The following is a 21,124-nucleotide window of genomic DNA, read 5'->3' as shown; positions in this document are numbered from 1 at the left end:
TCATAAAAACATCTGTTGAGGAAAAATATTCTCAGAAGGAAAACCAAAGAACAAAAATGGAAACTAGTCTGAGATGAGTGATAGAATCTAATTACTAATAGCTTAAGTATATGCAAGCATTTTGATACTGCAAAGAATGGCAATTCACCTGACTATACTAAGGCAATATCCATTTCATATCGTGAATAAAAAACATGGTTAGATTTTCTTTTTGTCAGAGGAACAGAGAAAGCCAAATTGCATTCCTTTTCCCTACTCAAACCCTATATTTGATCATTTCCTTAAATGGGTTTTTTATTTACAGAAGCCCTCTTTAGGAAGAAACACAATGGATAGCTGAATTCAAGAGGTCTAGTTAGAGTTCTCCTCCAGCAAGGTTGATAAAAACAACATACAAAAGCCTTCAGTACTGTAAATTTATTCATCAGAAGATAGTACACAGTAAATTCCAACTATATAGAATTGGAAATTTACATTAAATATGAAAGAGGAAAAAAGAATGAACCTCTGCATTCTGCATCATGTCAGCAAGTTATTTAAAATGCTCAATGAAGATATTTGTGTGTAAAGAGTTAAAAAAAATGAAAATCCACCAATCCAGGAAGATGACAGAACTCAATACATTATGAACATTTCCCACAAAAAACTCAAAGGTAAAAAATATGAAATCATTATACTGTTAAACTGATGCTATCTTGGAATTATGCAGTATTTTTAATTTAGAGAACTGTTCATGGAAGACAGTGTTTTAAACAGCCTGATATTACCTCTCCACCTTATATTCAAATGTATATTCAGATTTTGCATGAATTTCAAAAAAAGATTGTGCCCGTTTTTTCTTCACACCAAGGACATAAAAATGTTCGTATATTACAGGATATTATAGCAGATTATGCTATGCGCCCCTCCCCCCCAAAAAAAATCACATTTTGCATCTTTAAAATACTATACATACTATTTGGATAATAAAGAATTTGTATACTGTAATTATTTCACATCAACACTAATACCATATTTCTGCAGTGTCAAGCACTTCCTTTACTTGTGCCACCACTTATATGCATACAACAGATTTAGAAAGAAAATATTTAGGAAAATGGGAATAGAGGAATTTTGTTTATTTTTTTTTTTAAGAGAAAAGTGAGCTAAGATATTAGTTCAAATACATGATTAGGAAGCTAACTATTTAAACTAGATTCCAAAGAAAAGATTTATTAGAAGAGGAAAGGTGACATTTCACATTTAATGAGAGCACAATTGGCAAACATTTCAAAAACCAAAAGTGTTTATAAAAATGTAGTTCTAAAAGGTAAATATGCCAGATTTAAAATATGTATATTTTAGTAAATATTTGTGCATTTATTTTTACTGTCTGAAAACCTGCAAAAAAAAAAAGTCTGAAGACTGCTGAAAAGCAAAATAAAAGTGCTAATTTATCCTGGAATCTTAGCTTTCGATGAGGAGATTCAACAGTGTCTGTTTTCATTCATTCTCAAATCTACTGTAAGGATGATCAGAATCCTGAAGGAGACCTGGAGAAAAGAGGAGAACATGTATTAATTATTTGTATTACCATAGCATATAGGAGCCCTATTGACGGACCAGGAATTCTGCTAGGTGCTGTACAAATACAGAATTTTTAAAAATGGACCCTAGTCTTAAAGTATAAAATACAACTGCTCATCTATAGTAGTAGATTAGAAATAAACTCTAAAGTCATTTTACTTCTCAACCAAAAGTCACGAATGTCACATGAAGAGTAAAACAAAAGCGAGAGAGAGCTCTTCATGGAAAGTCATTAAGGAGAAACAGTATTTCTCACTTGTGAAGGATACTGTATCTATTTGCCAATTCTTTACTTTATCAAAGATTAAGTGTGGAGATGGCTAAGCAGAAACAGTTTCAAACTGCTCTGCCAATAAATTCATCTTTGCTGTAAGAGGCCCATCTTTTCAAAAAGGTGGGAGGTCATCATGCTGGCTTAATTGTGTTTCACTCTTGAGCAAAAACCTGTCAAGTTCAATCAGTGATACGCAGTAGTTCTGTGACACCAGGCAATGTCCTCTAAGGACAAATACAGATCACCTGCAAACTCACAGAAACTACTGGGGACAAGAATAAAGGTATTACCTAATCCAGGTCACAGTGTGTGCTTTTATCAAATATTTTTAATGTAACCAAAATACAGCCATAGAAAGCACTGCAAAGACATTGTAGCTGTGAACATCTTCTGTAAAGCTTAGTTCAGCAATTGACGTTCCATATAGTGGTAATTTTCAACAAGACCTTGAGACATCCACTAGCCAGAAGTGCATACTGAGGATAAAGGGGCCCAGAGGGCTCCAGTGACAGACCCTGGCTGTGAAGGAGCAGAAGGGCTTTTGCTATTCTTCATATTGGATTTGACAAGTAATGCCTGGAAAACCTGGAGCACCACTTTCCCTAGCTGCTTTGTCTTGGGCAGGTGGCAGGGAAATAGGTTGATGGGGTAAAGCTCTTGACCACATTCCCCTCTTCCCAACAGTCAGTACCAAGAAAGGGGAAGAGGAAAGAAGACTGTACCATTCATTCCCAACCTCCACATTGTGTCCCAGCAGATCTTTATTCACTAGGAGGAGAGGGTGTGTACACATGTTTTTCAATGTCTAGGTGCTGAGCATTCACTGCTCTATTTAATGCAAAAAAAGCAAACGGGCATGGAGCACTGGTCACAGGTAAGGTTTAAGCAGAGTACAGTGACTAAGATATCCAACTGCCAGGCAAGACAATATTAGCCAGCTTCACTGGCTAATGGCCAATAAGCTTTCTATTGACAGGGCTTGAAAATGTGGTATTTACAGTAGGCTGAAATGTGATGAAAACAACCATTCCTTTAGGGTTCCCTAATGCTTGAAGGTAACTTATTTACATTAGTGAAAAAACGTCCATACATGGAGAGGAATGTTTACCTCATTTATTTCCAGGACCACAAAAACTCTCAGATATACAAATATTTACACTGTACAGATGTTTACAGTGTAATATGATTTATAGGTGTTTGTAATATTTATTTTATTTTACTATTACTTGAATCATTGATAATACAAAGCTTTATTTGCAATACGCAAAACAGTCTCTTATAAATGGTAGGAATGTATGAGATCTACTGAATTTGATGGACTTCCCTATTATTTACGAATTAAAACTAAATGTTTTCAAATTCTCTGATTAAATCCTGTACTAAACCAAGATCAATCTTGTATACTTGTTGTGTACAACTTATTTTATAGTCTTCTATCCTTATACTAGCATCAGAAAACAGTTCAATCTTTTAGATCAATTTAATTGACAGAAGTTTTCCATAAACAAGTATGACAGATTTATCTTACTATACAATAATGTATATTTTGAAACTGGATACAGAAGGAATAGAATTTACATTAATTCATTGGGGTTAATCATCATCAAATTTGGCAGCTTGACAGTGAATCAGTAAAATGTAACACTCCCATATGCATGCACTCAAAGTAATGTGCATGGCTTTATAATACAAGTGTGCCTATTTATTTTTTTACATCAGTAATCCCTCTGGAAGTTTCTATACTCCAGTAAACAACTTACCTGATTATATGTAAAATCTATCAGTAGAATAATGTACACTGCTATAGTATATCCTTGGCAATTCAAGCAGGGGAGTAAATTATGGATATATCCTTATGCAAACATGAAAAAAATTAAATGAATGACGTTGAATGTAGAGAGGGGTTTTTTTTACATTCTGGATATAAACCTGTCTTGGCAGTAGCTATTTAAGAATAAATAAATTAGATAGCGTTACACAATATTTAGCTATATAAAATTAAGTAGCAATACTAGATATGAACATTTATTTTACTACATTGGTCACTAAGTAGACTATAAATTCTCTGCTCTGATTAGATTGGACACAGAATTCCAAGAACCTAACTTCTAAAGCCTTTTCTTACAGTGAATACAGAATCAGTGACAAAATGAATTTTGGGATGAAAGGGTCTTTCTGAATAAAATCCTTTGAAGCCTTCATAAAAAAAAAAAGAATCTTATGCTAATCAAAAAGGTTCCCATCTGACTAGTTGCCCTAACCAGTGGGAATCTAGATGTGACAATTGCTGCAACTAAAAATGAACACTGAAAACTTATTTTTCCCCTGAAAGGAATTCACACACTTTCTTTAATTTTATTTCTCTGTGTTAAACCTTGCCTGGCAAAGTTCTAATTAACACCTGCCTTTCATAAGATTGGTTTAAAATACATACTTTACATGATAATTCTAAAAGCAGCACAGAATAGCTCCAGTCACCACTGCCATCAAGAATTAATAGATGTGGTATTCTGTCTCCAACAGTGCCAAATCCTTCAGAGGAAGGTATGAAACTCCTATAATGCATTTAACCATATAATGCTGCACAGGGGAAGTATCCCTCTAACCCAAGACACTGATCATTTAGACCAGGGGCGGGCAAACTTTTTGGCCTGAGGGCCGCATCGGGTTTCGTAAATTGTATGGAGGGCCGGTTAGGGGAGGGGGTCATGGCCCAGCCCCCTCTCCACCACCCCCCCCCCCAGGACTCCTGCCCCCCATCCAACTGCCCCATTCCTCCTGGTCCCTCTCTCCCCCCCCCCACACACACACCACACACACCTGCCCCCCCCCCGGCCCCCCCCCCCCAGCCCCCCCCCCCCCCCCCCCCCCCACCCCCCGCCCCCCCCCCCACCCCCCAGCCCCCCGCCCCCCACCCCCCCCCGCCCCCCTCCCCCTCCCTGCCCCCCCCCCCCCCCCCCCCCCCCCCCCCCCCCCCCCCCGCCCCCCCCCCCCCCCCCCCCCCCGAGCCCGCCCCCCCTGCCCCCGCCCCCCCCTAGGGCCAGCCCCCCCGACCCCCCCCCCCCCCCACCCCCCCTCCCCACCACCCCCCCATCCCACCTCTCCCCCTCCTGCCTCTCTCTGCCTCCTGGGCCTGCCACCCTACCAGTGCCCTAGACCAGGCTGGCACGGCCACCTGGCACCATGCCCACGCCACGCGCGGCACCTGAGCAGGGCCACACCTGCCAGGTCAGCCACCTGCAGGCTCACTGCACTGCAGGCAGAGCCTTGTGCACAGCTCACAGCGGCGCCGGCAGCGGCGAGCTGTGGCCCGGCAGGCAGTGGGAGCGAGCGAGGGGCGGGGAGGCTGTGGGGGGGGGGGGCAGTGTGGGGGGGGGGGGCAGGGCCGGGCCAGGAGCTCGGGGCCTGGCAGGCAGGGTGGGCTGCCCGTTCTTCACTCCTACCTTCACTTTCTATCTTGCGCTTCTTCTCTGCTCATTCTTCTGTCATTTTTTTTCTTCTTTTTTTTTGCTTTTTTTTTTGCTTAATTTTGTTTAGTTTTGCTTACTGTTTCTGTGAGAAGTGCACTTTTCTGTGACTGGACAGGCGCCATGTGAAACATAGAAGTGCATATCCATTTGAGCTTAAGCGCCTTATATTTTCCATATTCGGGCCAATTTAAACCAATTATGGGCCGTAGTTTAGTTTAGACCATTAGTCCTTATACTTTACAGCATATGCAGATAACTGCATATGCTTTCCATAGTGATATTTGTTTTAGTTTTACTAAACTATTAGGCTTAATATCATATGGTGTAATTTCCACAAATTATTAATATTTTTAACTAGTTTTCACTTGTTTTAATTTCAAGGCATTTCCTTTTATCTTAAAAGGGATACTCAGTATTAGGGTATCTAAATATTTCAGACCTAAATCTATATGTCAGTCCAGTGTGAGTATTACAGGTCACAAGCCTGCCTGATTACAGGGAGAAATTTTAATTTCACAGCACCAAGAACAAAGGCTCCTGAAATGAGTGAAAGAATTTTCATTTACCCTATCCTCCAGGAGACAAGGAATGCATAGAGGAAACAGTATGCCTTCCTTCTCAGGATGAGTAATGTGTCATAAGATACCTCATATGTGGGCCCTACCAAATTCACAGCTGTGAAAAACCCATCATGAACCATGAAATCTAGTCTCCGTGTGAAATCTGGCCACTCTCACTTCTGTGCTGCCTTCAGAGCTGAGTGGCTGGAGAGCAGCAGCTTTTGGCCATGCACCTAGCTTTGAAAGCAGTGTCACCAGCAGCACAGAAGTGAGGATGGCATGTTCCGGGGGCGCGGGGGAGAATTCATCACTTTTGGGTGTCAAGGTCAGCCTTATGGGTGGGTGACTGCCCAGGACGCTGTGGTCATGGGGGGCTGTGTATCCCCTTGCACCCCTCCACAAGCACTGGGCCCAGAGCTGAGGAGGGGCAAGGTTGGGATGCCCCAGACAGGGGCTCCTACCATGTGCCAGACTCCAGCTGCTAGTCCTGGTCAGGGTGGGGAGGGATCAGACTTTTTCCCCTGCAAGGGCGCCCAGAGGCTGGATAAGACCTATCTCCAGGAATCTCTCCAGCTGCAGGAAGCTTTGCAGCTGTTGGCCAGGAGCCCAGCTCTGAAGGCAGCATTGTCAGAAGCAGCAGTGCAGAAGTAAGGGTGGTACGGTATGGTATTGCCATGCTTATTTATGCACTGCTATTGGCGCTGGCACAAAAGGGTGGTAATGCCATACTGGGCCTCCCTAACTTCTGCACTGCTGCTAGTGGCGCCGCTGCCTTCAGAGATAGCAGCTGGCCAGCTCTGAAGGCAGTGGCACCACCAGCAGCAGCACAGAAGTGAGGGTAGCAAAACTGCGACCCCTCTGTCCCACGAGCCCTTTTTGTGTCGGGACCCCCACTGTGAAACACTGAAATTCCAGATTCAGAATCACAGAATATCAGGGTTGGAAGGGGCCTCAGGAGGTCATCTAGTCCAACCCCCTGCTCAAAGCAAGACCAATCACCAACTAAATCATCCCAGCCAGGGCTTTGTCAAGCCTAACCTTAAAAACCTCTAAGGAAGGAGATTCCACCACCTGTCTAGATACCCCATTCCAGTGTTTCACCACCCTCCTAGTGAAAAAGTTTATCCTAATATCCAAACTAAACCTCCCGCACTGCAATTTGACACCATTGCTTCTTGTTCTGTCATCTGCTACCACTGAGAACAGTCTAGATCCATCCTGTTTGGAACCCCGTTTCAGGTATTTAAATATTTGGAAGTGTAAAATGCATCCGACGAAGTAGGTATTCACCCACGAAAGCTCATGCTCCAATACGTCTGTTAGTCTATAAGGTGCCACAGGACTCTTTGCTGCTTTTACAGATCCAGACTAACACGGCTATCCCTCTGATACTTGTAAAATTTAAGATTTTTTAAAACCTATGACCATGAAATTTACCAAAATGGTCTGAATTTGGTAGGGCCTACTTATACCTCTCCTTTGTTTTTGTTCATCCCATCCCTACCTGCCACACCTCATATATCAACATTTTTAGTTTTTTCCTTTTCTTATCTGAGAATGCAGATTGAGACCACCACTAGAAACAGAGACCAGGGGACAGCAGTGAGTTGCTTATATTGGCTCTTCGTGGAGAAGGAGATGACATACGTGATGGATGGGCAAAAAGGATCTGGGGAACCACCAATAATACAACAGGAAAAATTGTCGGTGTGGTGACAGCTGCCACATCTTGGATGTTGTGGCTCAGAAGTGAAAGGATCTGGAGCTGAAAGTCATCAGATAGCAGAATTTAGCTAGAGCTCACCCACTGTCTTGAGCTAGGCACAAGGCTGCTTCTCTCCTTGTGGTGGTTTTCCTTTTGATATAGGTGTGAAAACCCAACCTTTGGTTTGGACTTTGAAGTTCAGAGCACAGACTTGTTAGATAAGTCTCCTGAAGCCCATTGTAAGGGCTGACTCAGGTCACTTCTGAACTTGGTCATGAGGAAACAGGCTTGTAAAAACCACAAGCAGATTGCTCCATTTGTTTTTGTCATAGTTTATTATTTTGGCTTAATACTTTGCAACCATTTTGATTTGTTAGTTGGCTTTACTCAACTTTACTTAAGAGCTCTTGGATACCTTAAAAGTTGTCAGACTCAAGCACCTTTCTTCAGACAGAGTGAAAGTACAAGGCCTCAACATATGGGAACTGGGCAAGACAAATGTAAATGTCCAAATACCTGTCTCTATAGTGTTCACTTATGCTATATGTTGGGTTAACATTTTTATACTGGGATTCTAACTTTTCACAAATACAGTCCAAACATGGGGTTTGATCCATACTTCAGAGTATACACACTGAAAATTAACTATACTAGATTGGTTCTGGGGGAAGTTTGATACATATTTCCCTGTCCTCTTTTCTTACTGTAGGCATACTTTTCTCCCCCATTAAACACAGGTTTTCTTCCTTAAATTTCATATCTCTCAACTCCTAAGTTACAGGCTAATACAAATAAGTATTACAAACTTTGTAAAATAATGATTTAGAAGAGAGTCAACTGTTCTGCATTCAGAACGCTACAGAAGGTTAAAGTAAAATATACCCATCTAGGCCAGTATAACTATTTATTGTGAAACTTTTGAACTTAAATGTCTTATGTAAAATCAAAGTACAGAAATAGTCATTCTAACGCTGCATAAGCCTATCAAGTGTCTTTGCAGAATTTAAGAGGAAACAAGGAGTGTGGAATCCCAAAATCATGAAGGGGAATCTGTGTGTAAATGAAGACAAAGGACATTCTTTATCATCTTGAAGAGGTAGGCCTCTTCCACTACCACCAAGCAAAAATCCAAAAGTACAGACAGTAAAGCAGCGTATAAGGGTGTGTCTATACTACCTACCAGATCAATCCAGCAGGGGTCGATTTATTGCGTCTAGTCTAGACACGATGAATTGACTGCCGAGCACTCTCCCGTTGACTCCAGTACTCCACCGGAGCGAGAGGCGCAGGTGGTGTTGACTGGGGAGCATCAGCAGTCGATTCACCGCAGAGAAGGCACTGCGGTGAGCAGATCTAAATACATCCACTTCAGCTACGTTATTCACATAGCTGAAGTTGCATAACTTAGATTGATTCCTCCCTCTTCCCCCGTGTAGACCAGGCCTTACTGATGCTATATCAAATGTACAATAGCAGCAAATATGGGGCAATTAAATCATAGTTTCTTTGTATGTTACACAAGCTGGAAAATACTCTAAATTCTGTTTTAAAGGTTGTTAAACCATCAATGTATAATTTGAATAATCATACCGCATTCATATATGCAAGCAAATGAAAAATGAAATTTTGCAACAAAAACAATTCAAAATGAATATTCCCCATTACTAAAGCTCTATTGCTTCCAGTGCTCCCAAAGGACTATGGCTGAAGTGAGCGACACTTGCAATGCATTATAAATGTGTAATTACCATTTAAATGGGGTAAGAAAAGCTGGTGGGTGAAATGGGAAAAAGGCATTCCCTTAAAGCCAACCAAGGACTGACATTTCAGGCATGAGCATCTTAATTTACAGAGTCAGGTTAACAAAGCCATTGTCATTCTGCCACTCATCTTTGCCTACTTAACAGTGAATCCCCTCTGCAACGTGTAAGAGGCAGTGTAAAATAATCTAGTGCCTCCATAATTTTCTGCAGCAATTTTTATCAGACTATATTTACTAGACAGCTAAAAATGAAGACAGATGCGGAAGATTCAAGGCTGTGCTGAGGACCTGTCTTATGTCTCATTTAATTATTTTTATAATCATATTTAAAGATGAGAATTAGTAATTCAAAGATGAGAATTAGCATTTGTACTTTATTTCGCATACTGAACTATTTTGGATTAGTTTATTTCAGAATAAGTTTCATATATTAGGAGTCATTTGATGTTGCTTGAGGATTTAAAAAAAAAAAAAGATATAAACCATTTCCTATTCAACCACATACATCTTCATAATCCAGTTTGGTGCCTCTATTGAACAATCTATTCATTATGAGAAACTGCATTTGGGTTGATAACGTAAATAAGTGTCCTCTCAAAATGTGATGAAATTTACACCTTGCAAATAAATCAATTTTATAAAAAAAAATTAATTAGATTTGGAAATGTCAAAAGTTGTTAAACTATTGTGTGGCAACTGCCCTGTAAACAAGTTGTGTGTGCAAATATGGGTACATCTAATTATTTTATTAAGAGTCAATACTTACACTTGCACACTGGGGGCTGGAACATGATCCCATTGAAGTCAGTGACAGAATTATTGACTTCAGTGGGAGCAAGGTGACACATTGACATGCATGTGATTGAAGAATCTATCTGCAAGTGAACTTGGTAGATTTACAGCCAGAATGCAAGTGATTATAGGGCTCAATCCTGCAAGGCACTGAGCATTCTGACAAGATCCAGCAAAGCATTTAAGCAAATGCTCAACTTCAGTGCTGAGTGCTTTATTGGATATTACAGGAAGCTCAGTAACCCACAGGACTGAACCCATCAAGTCTACAGAAACACAAGCACCATGGGGGCTTGGGGGGAAATATTAATCTTAAAACAAAATGCACTGATAATTTTTTTTATTTACCCCCATATAACTCAAACAAGCATTTTAAAATGGAACAGAAGTTTGAAGGCCAAGGTCAGTGATGTTATACACTGTTACAGAATCTAAAATTGTAAATTATATACACACTTAAAAATTACAAAGTTTCTGTAACAATTTTCCCTTCTCCTACTCTTAAGGTTCACTAAGGAGCCCATGTTATTGCAAGCTTCCTTGATCCATGAAAATCCCTTTAGCGCTCATCTAAAACACTCCTGCATATGACAGTGGACTTGGTGCAGAACAATGAAGACATTCCCACCTCCTGCCAATCAATTTAACAAGAGACTGGAAATTAAAATGGTTTTGAGTGGCTGGTCAGAGCTCTAAATACAGAATCACTATATTTAATACTAGTGTAATTTACATGATAAAAAACACAGTCTCTCTTTTTATCATACATCTTTGAATATATGGCATCAGTACCCCACGAAGAGACCAAATTAAAAAGGACTAAGATTGACAGCTTTGAATAGAAGTCCTCCAGTAAGAGGCACAACACAGGCAACGGTAGTGCAAAGCTCCCTCATATTTCCCCATTCTCACTACTGTGCCACAAATCTATTTTGGAACAACTAACTGCAGGAATGAAAGTACTTCTGGCTCCAAAATCTCCACTTAATCCTTGTTTTCCTGCTGTGAATGCTAATAAGGATTCTAATTATCACCCACATGAAACTGGACTAAGGCCAGCCAGTCTATTTTACTTAGGCCACTGAACAGTCAAATGGTAGTGACTTTTCATCACTATTAACCTGGACTCAAGATCCTGAGGTGAAAGGGTCCATATTCATTACCAATATGATGGGAATATGCCTATTTAAATTGTGTGAACAGGGAAGAAAACACTTTATTCAGACATTATTACAGTAAGATTAGCATACATACCATATTTCTTGCGTATCTCATCCTGTTTCATTTTTCTTTCATGTTTCCTGCAAAGATTAATAAATATCAGGAACATTTTTATATTTTAGGCTGTTTCAAGACATTTTATAAGCAAAGTATAACAATTGCATTTGGGTCCAAATGGATTTTTTTTTTTTTTTTTAAAGAATACTGCAATCATCACTTTCTAAAATAATTTCTAAAGCTTACAGCTCCCAGTTCTAAAACTCACTACAACTCCCCATTAACAAATCAAGCCATCAATTAGGATCATATCGACAAGCAAGGAAACTGAAAATACACTGCCTTAATTACATCCAGCGAACTATCTCATAAATGTCACTATGGCGCCCAGCAGGGAATATAGTTGTAAAATTCATATCAGACTGCATGTTGCAGAATGCTAATTCAATATCACAAATCTACAAGAAGAAATTTTATATTAGCATTATTATTTGGTTACATATTACAATAAGTAAATGAAAATATAGTTGTCTAAACTATACCATCAACTTTGCAAAAGGAGTAACTTTGGTAACCTCTTTTTATATTCTAGTGGAAGAATGCTTTTCTAATTTGTTTGAAATAAATGCTTGGATAACTTTTTTTTTAAAAACAAAATAAAAATACACTACTAGGCTACAGTAATATTTCTGTTTACTGCACTTCCCTTTTTTAACAAACTAAACATTTCAGAAGTAACCACAAAAAAGGTCTTGCGACTCTGATGCTGGTACCATCATGCTATTGCTAATCTTTCTCCTTCAGCAAATGGAGGAGCAGGAAGATGCTGGTTTGTTAACTGTTAGTATACATGGGGTTGATGAACTCTGATTCTTGTACTCAGTATCAAGACTGAGCTGAGCACTGGAATCTGCAATTACAGACATTGCCTTAAAGTCAACATACCACTTTTTAAACTTCAAAGTCAGCTATACTTTCCTCTATGTAAAAGTCTAAGAGACAAGGCAGGCCAACAGTGACAAACAAATGAACAGGGAATCAGCAGATCAAGGTTCTACCTATGACTTTCTATGTGACAAGTCAACCTCTGTCAATTTCCCCATCTGTAAGACAGAACATATCAGCTCTCCTATCCTCCACCCCTTGTGTCCAGCAACATTTTGAGGCTACCTGTGTTAACGTTTGTTAGGCATTAAGTGAAGACATCTTAATGTGCAGCAGTCAAAAAAGCAAAAAAACCATTAGAATGTAAAAAAAAATGGAGACATACTAAAAATATTATGACATAGGTAGCACTGGTAGTCACTAGTTAACACTGCCTAACAGCTTCAATTGTAAGACCCTGTTTTCAGTTGCCAGTAACATTACTGATCTAACCATTCAAGCAGAGATTCTGCATGCTAGCCGTCTGTCTCTGGCTGATTTTTCTAAGGTGGAGTGTGGAAGACAACTGGGAGGAGTTTTGGTGGAAATGATTTTGCCATGTCTGAGAACAAATTTAGGGGAATATACATTATTTTGCCATTCTTAAAAGATTCTTATAACTGTTTCACTAAAAAGGTCTAGTGCCTCCACACTTTGGAACTGAGACTAGAAATTTGTCCTAGCTCCAGGTGTGTGCTTTTTGCTATCCCTTTCACAATCCACCCAAGTAGTTCACACATGCTCAGTAGAGGCTTGTTGCAGCTTGATAGCTAAATTCACCAAAGATTCCATCTGCGCTGAGCATACTCCACTGCCAACAAGTTCCTGTGTGTCAACCAGATTGCATGTGTACCATCCCCAAGGGCAACAGAGTATGCTCTCTCCCAGGACCACAGGCTGAGCTAGACTTTTCCCTGCAATTGTTCCTCCCGGAAGCTTGGTATCGCTGAGGCACCAAGCACCGGAATGGAGAGCAGGGAGATTGACTGATCTGACTACTGGGGCCCAGACAGCATGGAAAAGAAGTTAGTCTAACTTGAATGCAGAAACATGAGAAGCTTGGGGGAGGGAAAAAGGAGAACGAGGAGGGAGATTAGAGGGATGAGGACTGAGGGCTTGTTTTCACTACCGGGGAGATCGTCGCTGCTGCAATCGATGCTGAGCGCTCTCTGGTTGTCTCTGGTACTCCAGCTCTCTGAGAAGAGTAAGGCAAGTCAATCGGAGGGTGTCTCCTGTCAACGCAGTATAGTGAAGACACCACGGTAAGTCTACGTAAGATACGTCGACTCCAGTTACGTTATTCACATAGCTAGAATAGCGTAAATTAGGTCAACTTACCCCGGTAGTGAAGACAAGCTGGAGAGGACAGGGATAGAAGGGAAGACGTTTCAGATGGGGGACAGGATTCTGTAACCCCTAGAATATACACTGCTCCAGAACCTGGAAGTGAAACCAGGAACTCCGAGTCTCCACATTCCTCTACTGTCAGCGAATCTCTCTAAAACCACTGGTAAAATGTTTTGTCACTCTCTAATGAGTAGTCCACAGATTACGAACAGCCACTTTCTGCTACCAGCTACTACTTTAGTTCAAGTGGCAGAAGGCTATGTTGTGGTTCTAAAGATCTGAACCTTGGTGATGACTTATGTGGGGGATCAATACAATTCCATGCGGTATAATTTTTTTCCAGTTTGTTTAAAAAAAATGTTGTAAATTACATTAAACGCCACATTAAAAAATGATTGCCTGGGCAACCTTAATTCCTCTTCATGTTACTCTTGCAAGAATTCTGCGCCACTGCACATGGGCAGAATTCATGTCCCCCACAGATTTCTTTGCTTCCCCGCAGAAAAATGACTGACAGGAAAGCAAAGGAAAACTGCAAGAGCAGTCACACACCACTCCCTAGCTGTGCAGGTACGTTCTTTCAGGCACCCAGAGCTGCCAGCGGAGAGGTAAATCACTGTAGGGCTGGGGACACCCCAGCCAGTGGCTCCTACCCTGAGCTGGGATCAGCTGCTAGTCCTGGCTGGGCTGGAGGCAGGAGAGGACAGGACTTCCCCTGCAAGGAGTGGCTGAGACTGTGTCAGACCCACGACCAGAAACCTCCCCCAGCTGCAGGAAGCTCAGCATCCTCCCCTGCTTCCTGCCCCCATTGCTCCTCAGTTGATGGGGAAGGAGTCACTGGATGGGGAGCTGCGCCCCCATCTGCCCAATTCCCATGCATCTGGACCTCCCATACCCAGACACCCCCACCAAGCCTCACCCCATACACACAGAACTCCCCCAGCCTTCCATAACCAAACCCCACTGAACTTCAACCCCTGCACCCTGACCACCCCCCACTGAGCTCCCTACAATAAAACTCCCACCTTGATGAACTCCACCCCCCTGAGCCCTCACATCCAGACCCCCAAGCCATGGACCCCCAACTAACTGCACCCAGACCTCCATCCCAAGCCCCACTCCCCCAGGACCCAGATGCCCCTGCTGAGACTCCCTCTCCCCCCCAGACCCGTCTGCTGGGCCCCAATCACTTTCACCTGGAAGCCCCTGCAGAGTCCTATTGCTCCTGCACATGGAACCGCTGCCCCCAACAAGCTTCTGTGCATCCAGATCCCCCCCCACACCTAGACCCCACATTGAGCTGCCTGCACTCAGACTGTGCCACAGAATCCTCTCACCCCACACCTGGATCCCTCCACACTGAGTCACACTTGGATCATGCCCAGTTGAGCCTACCTACCCCATACCTGGTGTGCCTGGCGCAGGCCCCCGGGGTGTTTCTGAGGCAGGCCCAGCCCCTATGCTGTGTCAGGGTCAGGTGCAACCTCACCACGGAGTCCGTGTTCTTGGGGAGGGGAGGCTGCAGGGTGATCTCCCACTTTTTACAGCCTGTGCTCCCCGCTGCCATGGAGCCTCTGCATTTATTTATTGAGGAAACTTGCAGAATTTTCAAATATTGTGCACAGAATTTTTAATTTTTTGGCACAGAATACCCTTAGGAGTAGTAATATGTGTATTCATTATGCTATAGGTTTTAATTACATAATCACACACTATTTTTCCCCACAGGACCCCTGACTCATTCAGTGCAAAGGATAGCCAGTGCCCAGGGAATGAATCAGTGTTGTATAGTGAATGATGTTGTCTGTTGAACCCCTACCTCATTTGTTGTGCATACTCAAAGGTGTGCAGCAAATGAAGCAACGGACTGCAGGAAGAAGAAAAGCTGATCACATGGTTAAAATAACTGAATGCTACCCAGGAAAACTGGATTCTATCCATGTCTCTGCCAGAGTTCCTATGTGATGCTGGGCAAGTCACAAATTAAACTTTTCACCAGTGGTCACAAATTGTATGTTCTTTTTCTGAGTGATCCCTTCTAGACACTTGGGACATAATACGCAGAAACGCTGAGCACTCAGCTTCAACTGAAATCCATTGGAGCTCTGCTCTGAACATATAAAGCATTATGAAATGCTGAATACTCTGGAAAATATCAGGCCCAGGGCATTTCAAATTGGGCATCCAATTTCTGGACACGACTTTAATCTCTCTGTGCCTAAGATCCCCATCTGTAAAACAGGACTATCGCCTTATCTCATAAGGATGTTAGGAAGATTAATATTTGTGAAGCATTGCTATTAAAAAACCCACAAATAAATTACTATATTCAGAGCAGGGTTTTAATGGTCTGCAGTAAATAAGACATGGAACTATACATTAAAATGGAGAAAATGAAATACTGAATAGCTACCCATTCAAAGATCACTAGCCATTCAGCAGAAGCAGGTGTAGGCACACAGCCAAATGTACTTTTTAACTCTAATTTAAGCATGTATTTAGGAATCTTGACTCATAACCAATGGTTAATGTGACTGTTCATAACCAGTGTTTAAAGGTGTCTAGCTTTTAAAGTTAAGCTCACTAAAAAGGAGCTTAATTTTAAACTTAATTTTTTGAATAATTTTTAACCTGCTTAATGGTCTTTTAGCTCATTCCTTTCTGAGTTCAGTACTTGCTTTTATGATACATCAATGACTTACAGAATGCATTTATGTATTCTGTACCATTATGACAAAACAATTGCCTTTGTTTTTAAAGCAACATTTGAGCTGTAAATAACTAGACATGCCTCCAAAATTATAGTAACACTGCTGGCCATCTGCTCTATTTAACTACTATTCCCCTCACAAACATTAAGCCTGCAATAAACACACAATCTAAACATCTCCAAGTAGGAAACACACTTATATTCCTCACTATTTTAGTAGCTTGTACAGCTTGTTAGCCACGGCTACACAGACTAACAGTTACAGTGGGTCATGGTATACGTTGGGGTTGTGTTCCTGAAAAGGGCGATGGATACTGAAACAATGGATACCAGGGAATTTTTCCCCATAAGAAATAATGTTGTGCCCTGCCTCTTGCTGCCCCACTCACCTGTGTCCCGCCTCTTCCTGCCCAGTTCCACCCCCTCCTTCGAGCATGTCCTGTCCCCGCTCCTCCTCCACCCTCCCAGTGCCTCCTGAATGCCGGGGGGGGGAAGCACCTAAAGAAAAGCCATGCAAAAGGAGAAGCAATGGATACGCATATCGGGACCGAGGGAAACCAGAACGTATTCCCCTATTGATGACCTACGGATACGCGAAACGATGGATAATGGGGAGATGTATACCAGGGACCCCCTGTATGATGCAGTCAATAAACAATATTAACATGTAGGATTGCCAACCCTCCTGGTTTGGCCGGGAGTCTCCCAGAATCAGGATCAATATCTCGGAGGCTACTGAAGCCAATTTGGGAAATTTTAGGCCACAAAGTCTGGTGGCACAGTGGGGCTAAAACAGGTTCCATATCTGCCCTGGCTCTGCGCCGCTCCTGGAAGCGGTGACATATACGGCAGCAGCTCCTAGGAGGAGGCTCAGCCTGGGGGGTCTCTGTGCGCTGCTCCCACCCTGAGTGCTGATTCTTCAGCTCCCATTGGCCGCAGTTCCCTGTTCCCAGCCAACGGGAGTGGTGCTGGCAGGCAGGGGTGGCATGCAGAGCTGCCTGGCTGCCTGTGAGCCTAGAGTCGTTCCCAGACATGCTGCCGCTTCCGGGAGCCAGCCAAGGTAAGTGCCACCTGGCCGCAGCCTGCACCCTGAACCCCAGCCTCCTTCCGCACCCAAACTCCCTCCCAGAGCCCGCACCCCATAACCTCTTCCACACCCCAACCTCCTGCCCCAGCTCTGAGCCCCCTCCTACACCCTAACTCCTGTCCAGAGCCTGCATCCCAAACCCTCTGTCTCAGGTCACAACCTCCTGGGATCTCTCCTAGATCCCGCACCCCGACCCCTCTCCCGCATCCCAACCCCCTGACCCAGGATCAAACCAGAGCCCCCTCACATATTCCAAATCGCTTGGCCACACCCCACAGCTCAGAGCCCACGCCCCATCCCGCACCCCAACCCTGTGCTCCAGCCCAGTTAAAGTGAGCGAGGGTAGGGGAGAGTGAGCAATGGAAAGAGGGGGCCCTCGGAGAAGGGGCAGGGGTGTGGCCTTGGGCAAGGGGGGCCTGGAGGCACGGCAAGGTGTTTGGGTTTGTGCAGTTAGACAGTTGTCAATCCTAATAACATGGTATCTTGTAGTGGATTTCTGTAAATTGCATGTAGAAAAATTTGAAATTTGTCAATATACCAAGAGTCACTATATTAAAAACTAGATACTATTGCTTAGCACCTACACTATTTACATCTTCAAAGCCCTATACTAGTTTTAGAACCTCCCATGAGGATAGCAAGCACGTAATATCCCTACATTATATATGGGAAAAGAGACAAGACCACACAAAGCTCAAGACAGAACTCGGGCAGACACCATATAACATCCATTTATCTTTACTATTTATAATTAAGAACTCTGAAGTCCTGTGCCTTTCTCCTGCTCTAACCACAAACTATTTATGCCTGCATTATTCTTCGATTTGTCAGAACTCTTCAGGATTCAGTGATAAAAAGTTTCTTGCCTGTGATAATAAGAGGTAACTAGAACCATTAGCCCTGCCACTTTATTCTAACAGACACCAACCTTTTCAAACCACCACTTCCTGAATATATCACTGAAAGACCTTTATGAATGGGTGGTGGACTTGGTATAATAGGCCTTTTTTATCTTGCTAACTTTTGGGACTTATGATTGAGTTGTTCTATGAATACTTAAGTCAATCAAGTCTAAGCTGCCTGCAAGCGCAGTGTACAATACCCCGAGAAATTTCACTTGTACTATATACCTTAGTCAAGCTATTCTGGGCACTGAGAATGTTGGGACCACACAATAGCTGGTACTGAATATAAGAGCATTTTTTCTTTAAACACTAAACTTCAGAAATAATATTTCTTCCCCACAGTAAGTTATTAGAACCAGAAAAGCTGTTTAGGAACTCTACAGGAGAAGCTTAAGACTGGTGGATGTAACTCCAAAGATATTTTTGAAAACATTTTTGGATATCTGAAAAGGCTTCAAACACTAATCTCCTCTTTTGCAAAGCCATCTCCAAACCCTCCCAAGCAGCAGCACCAGCAACTGCCACCACAAAAAGGTAGTAAAACTAAGGTAGACTACATTGAACTAATTAAGACAACAACCACTCTAAGGGATGCTGCATTTCCAACTGCCTCTGCCAATCTAAAGAGCCATTTATGAAAAAATTGTATCTTAGGTAACAGCTAAAGCCAATAAAGGGAAAGAACAACAGTGCTGCACCTAACTTTTACCCTGGGGGAATTCTGCCTCCCTAAAATTAAAAATTCTGTGCACAATATTTTAAAATTCTGCATATTTTATTTGTCAAAACACCACAATATAATCACTCGTTTCAATTATTTTGGTAATTTATTTCAAAATATCTGTCAACAAAGTATGTCAACAACAAAGACAACAAAACGAGATTATCCAGGAGTAGAGAGTTAAAGAAACCCCTATGACAACCTAGTTCTAGTTGGGAGGTGCTGGAGGAGGATGCCCAGACACCTGCACCCCCTTCATCCCCCAGAGTCCAGCAGTGGGAGCATATACCCCCACCCCATCCCCCCAGAGCCCAGCAGTGGGGGCATACACCCCCTTCCTCCCCCAGATCCCAGCAGTGGGGGCATACACCCCCGCCCAATCCCCCCAGACCCCAGTCACAGGCTCTGCTCCATGTAGCTTCAGTACTGTCCCGCTGGGGACCATGGTGTGGCCCTGCCCTTCCTCACCCTTTGCCAGAGTTCCATGATTCCAGAACTAAAATTAAGCCCATCAGCTGCGTTGTTGTTTGTGGACATAAGACTGCATACTGTTCCTCTGCTGTTCTCAAATTGGAATGCACCCATTCCTTCTAGAACTGCTCAGAATAAGCAAGTGAAAATATACTGCAACATACACATACTTCACAGAGAACCCTAGATTCCTAAATATATTATTGCAGGGTTGCCCACCAGAATTACGTTTTAGGTAAATTTTCAGAGATCAGGCATGCAAGAAACATTTTGGCCCATCAAGCTGAAGTTAGTGTATAATTTTCCTATAAGCAAGGGACAAGGAGTCTACTTATTTGAAAACACTGAAAATCTTCCCCAAATGATCTTCCTAATGCAACATATAGTGGTGAATAACTTAATTTTAGAAGATGTTGTCAAAAGTAAAATGGAGCACAGAGTAAGGCAGATTTAACCAAAGCTGCACAGGAAAAGATCAGTAGAAACATCAGAGTATGATCAGATTTTAAAAAAATAAGCCTTTATACCTTTTTCCCTGAATTATGGAAGTTAGTCTAAAAAGTACTGTATAATCAGCTCAGTTTGTTAACAGTGTACCCCTTGGCAATCACAGAAGCATCCCATTCTAGTTTGGGGCATTTACAGAAACAATACTAGAAGTACATTTTTAAAATGCCTTTTTGCAAAGGTAGCAGGCAGCTTAGATAAATCCTCCTGTTTGGATTTGTCCAATAGTTGATTTCACTCTACATCTTTTCCCTCAGCCACTGCTCTCCTCTCCCCTCCCTTCCAACTACTGGCGGTCATCTTGCTATCAACTTACTTACTACCAGATCAGGGACACTGCTCTCTCAAGAACCGGAGCAAAAACAATCTATGTGGGATTCTAGGGGATATTGCACCAAGTACTAGATCTTACAAACACTATAGCAGCCAAGCATCTCAAGTGCACAGAAACTAGGGGTCTTATCTGACCTATTATCACAATAAAAAAACCTCAGCAGTGCTTCTCTCTCAGCCTGGTTTCTATCAACCAATAGCTCTAGAAGTGCTTATTGCCACAGTATCTAAGCACTGCATGCGGATTATAAAAGTGCAGTGGGGAAAAAAAGTCCAGAAGGGTAGTCAATACTCAATCTAACAATGGAATGCTAATTTTGAACACATCAGATTTTCAAATTCTGTGGGGAATGTTGTAGTGAGAATCTGCATCTTGAGTGACCAGAGGATAGTACGGGTACTTTCTGAGCTCTTCTGGGAAGGGCATTTGAGAGCCTTGGGTCCCCTCTTGAAGACTTCAGCTCCCTGCTTCCTCAAAAATCTACATCTGGGCTAAGCGGTTTGCTGGCTAACTGCAGTGGCTGTAGTGCAGCAGTTCTCAAACTGTGGGTCAGGACCCACAAGTGGGTTGTGACCCCGTTTTAATGGGGTCACCAGAACTGGTTCAGACTTGCTGGGGCCCGGGGCCAAAGCCCAAGCTCCACCTCTGAGCCAGCTCTCCAGAAGCTAGAATGCATCCCAAATCTTTGGCCCACCACCAAGGTTCCAATTTTCAAACACCACTCTCCACCCCGCACCTTCTGAGGCCCACAGGAAGTCAGCCCTTCTCCTG

The 21,124-nt window shown here is 42.5% G+C and overlaps 1 protein-coding gene across 3 annotated transcripts in view; it reads right to left on the bottom strand.

The window, feature by feature from the left end:
• Positions 1-402: 402 nt before the first annotated feature.
• LOC120399107 (pituitary tumor-transforming gene 1 protein-interacting protein-like) overlaps positions 403-21,124 on the bottom strand; it is a 56,598-nt gene continuing 35,876 nt past the window's right edge. The window contains exons 6-8 of one of the 3 annotated variants that reach the window (XM_039527008.1): positions 11,384-11,430; positions 3,601-3,692; positions 403-1,532 (exon numbers count right to left, since the gene is read on the bottom strand). In XM_039527008.1, coding sequence (XP_039382942.1) covers positions 1,467-1,532; positions 3,601-3,692; positions 11,384-11,430 — 205 coding nt within the window. In that variant the 3' untranslated portion in view covers positions 403-1,466. Of the gene's footprint in view, positions 1,533-3,600; positions 3,693-10,452; positions 10,761-11,383; positions 11,431-21,124 lie in introns of those variants that run through there. The other 2 variants (XM_039527010.1, XM_039527009.1) reach the window with 2 other exon arrangements.

This window comes from Mauremys reevesii, linkage group 2, assembly GCF_016161935.1.
Source record: "Mauremys reevesii isolate NIE-2019 linkage group 2, ASM1616193v1, whole genome shotgun sequence".
NCBI lineage: Eukaryota > Metazoa > Chordata > Testudines > Geoemydidae > Mauremys > Mauremys reevesii.
The sequence above is the reverse complement of the archived record's forward strand: the minus strand, read 5'-3'. Positions and strand labels throughout refer to the sequence as shown.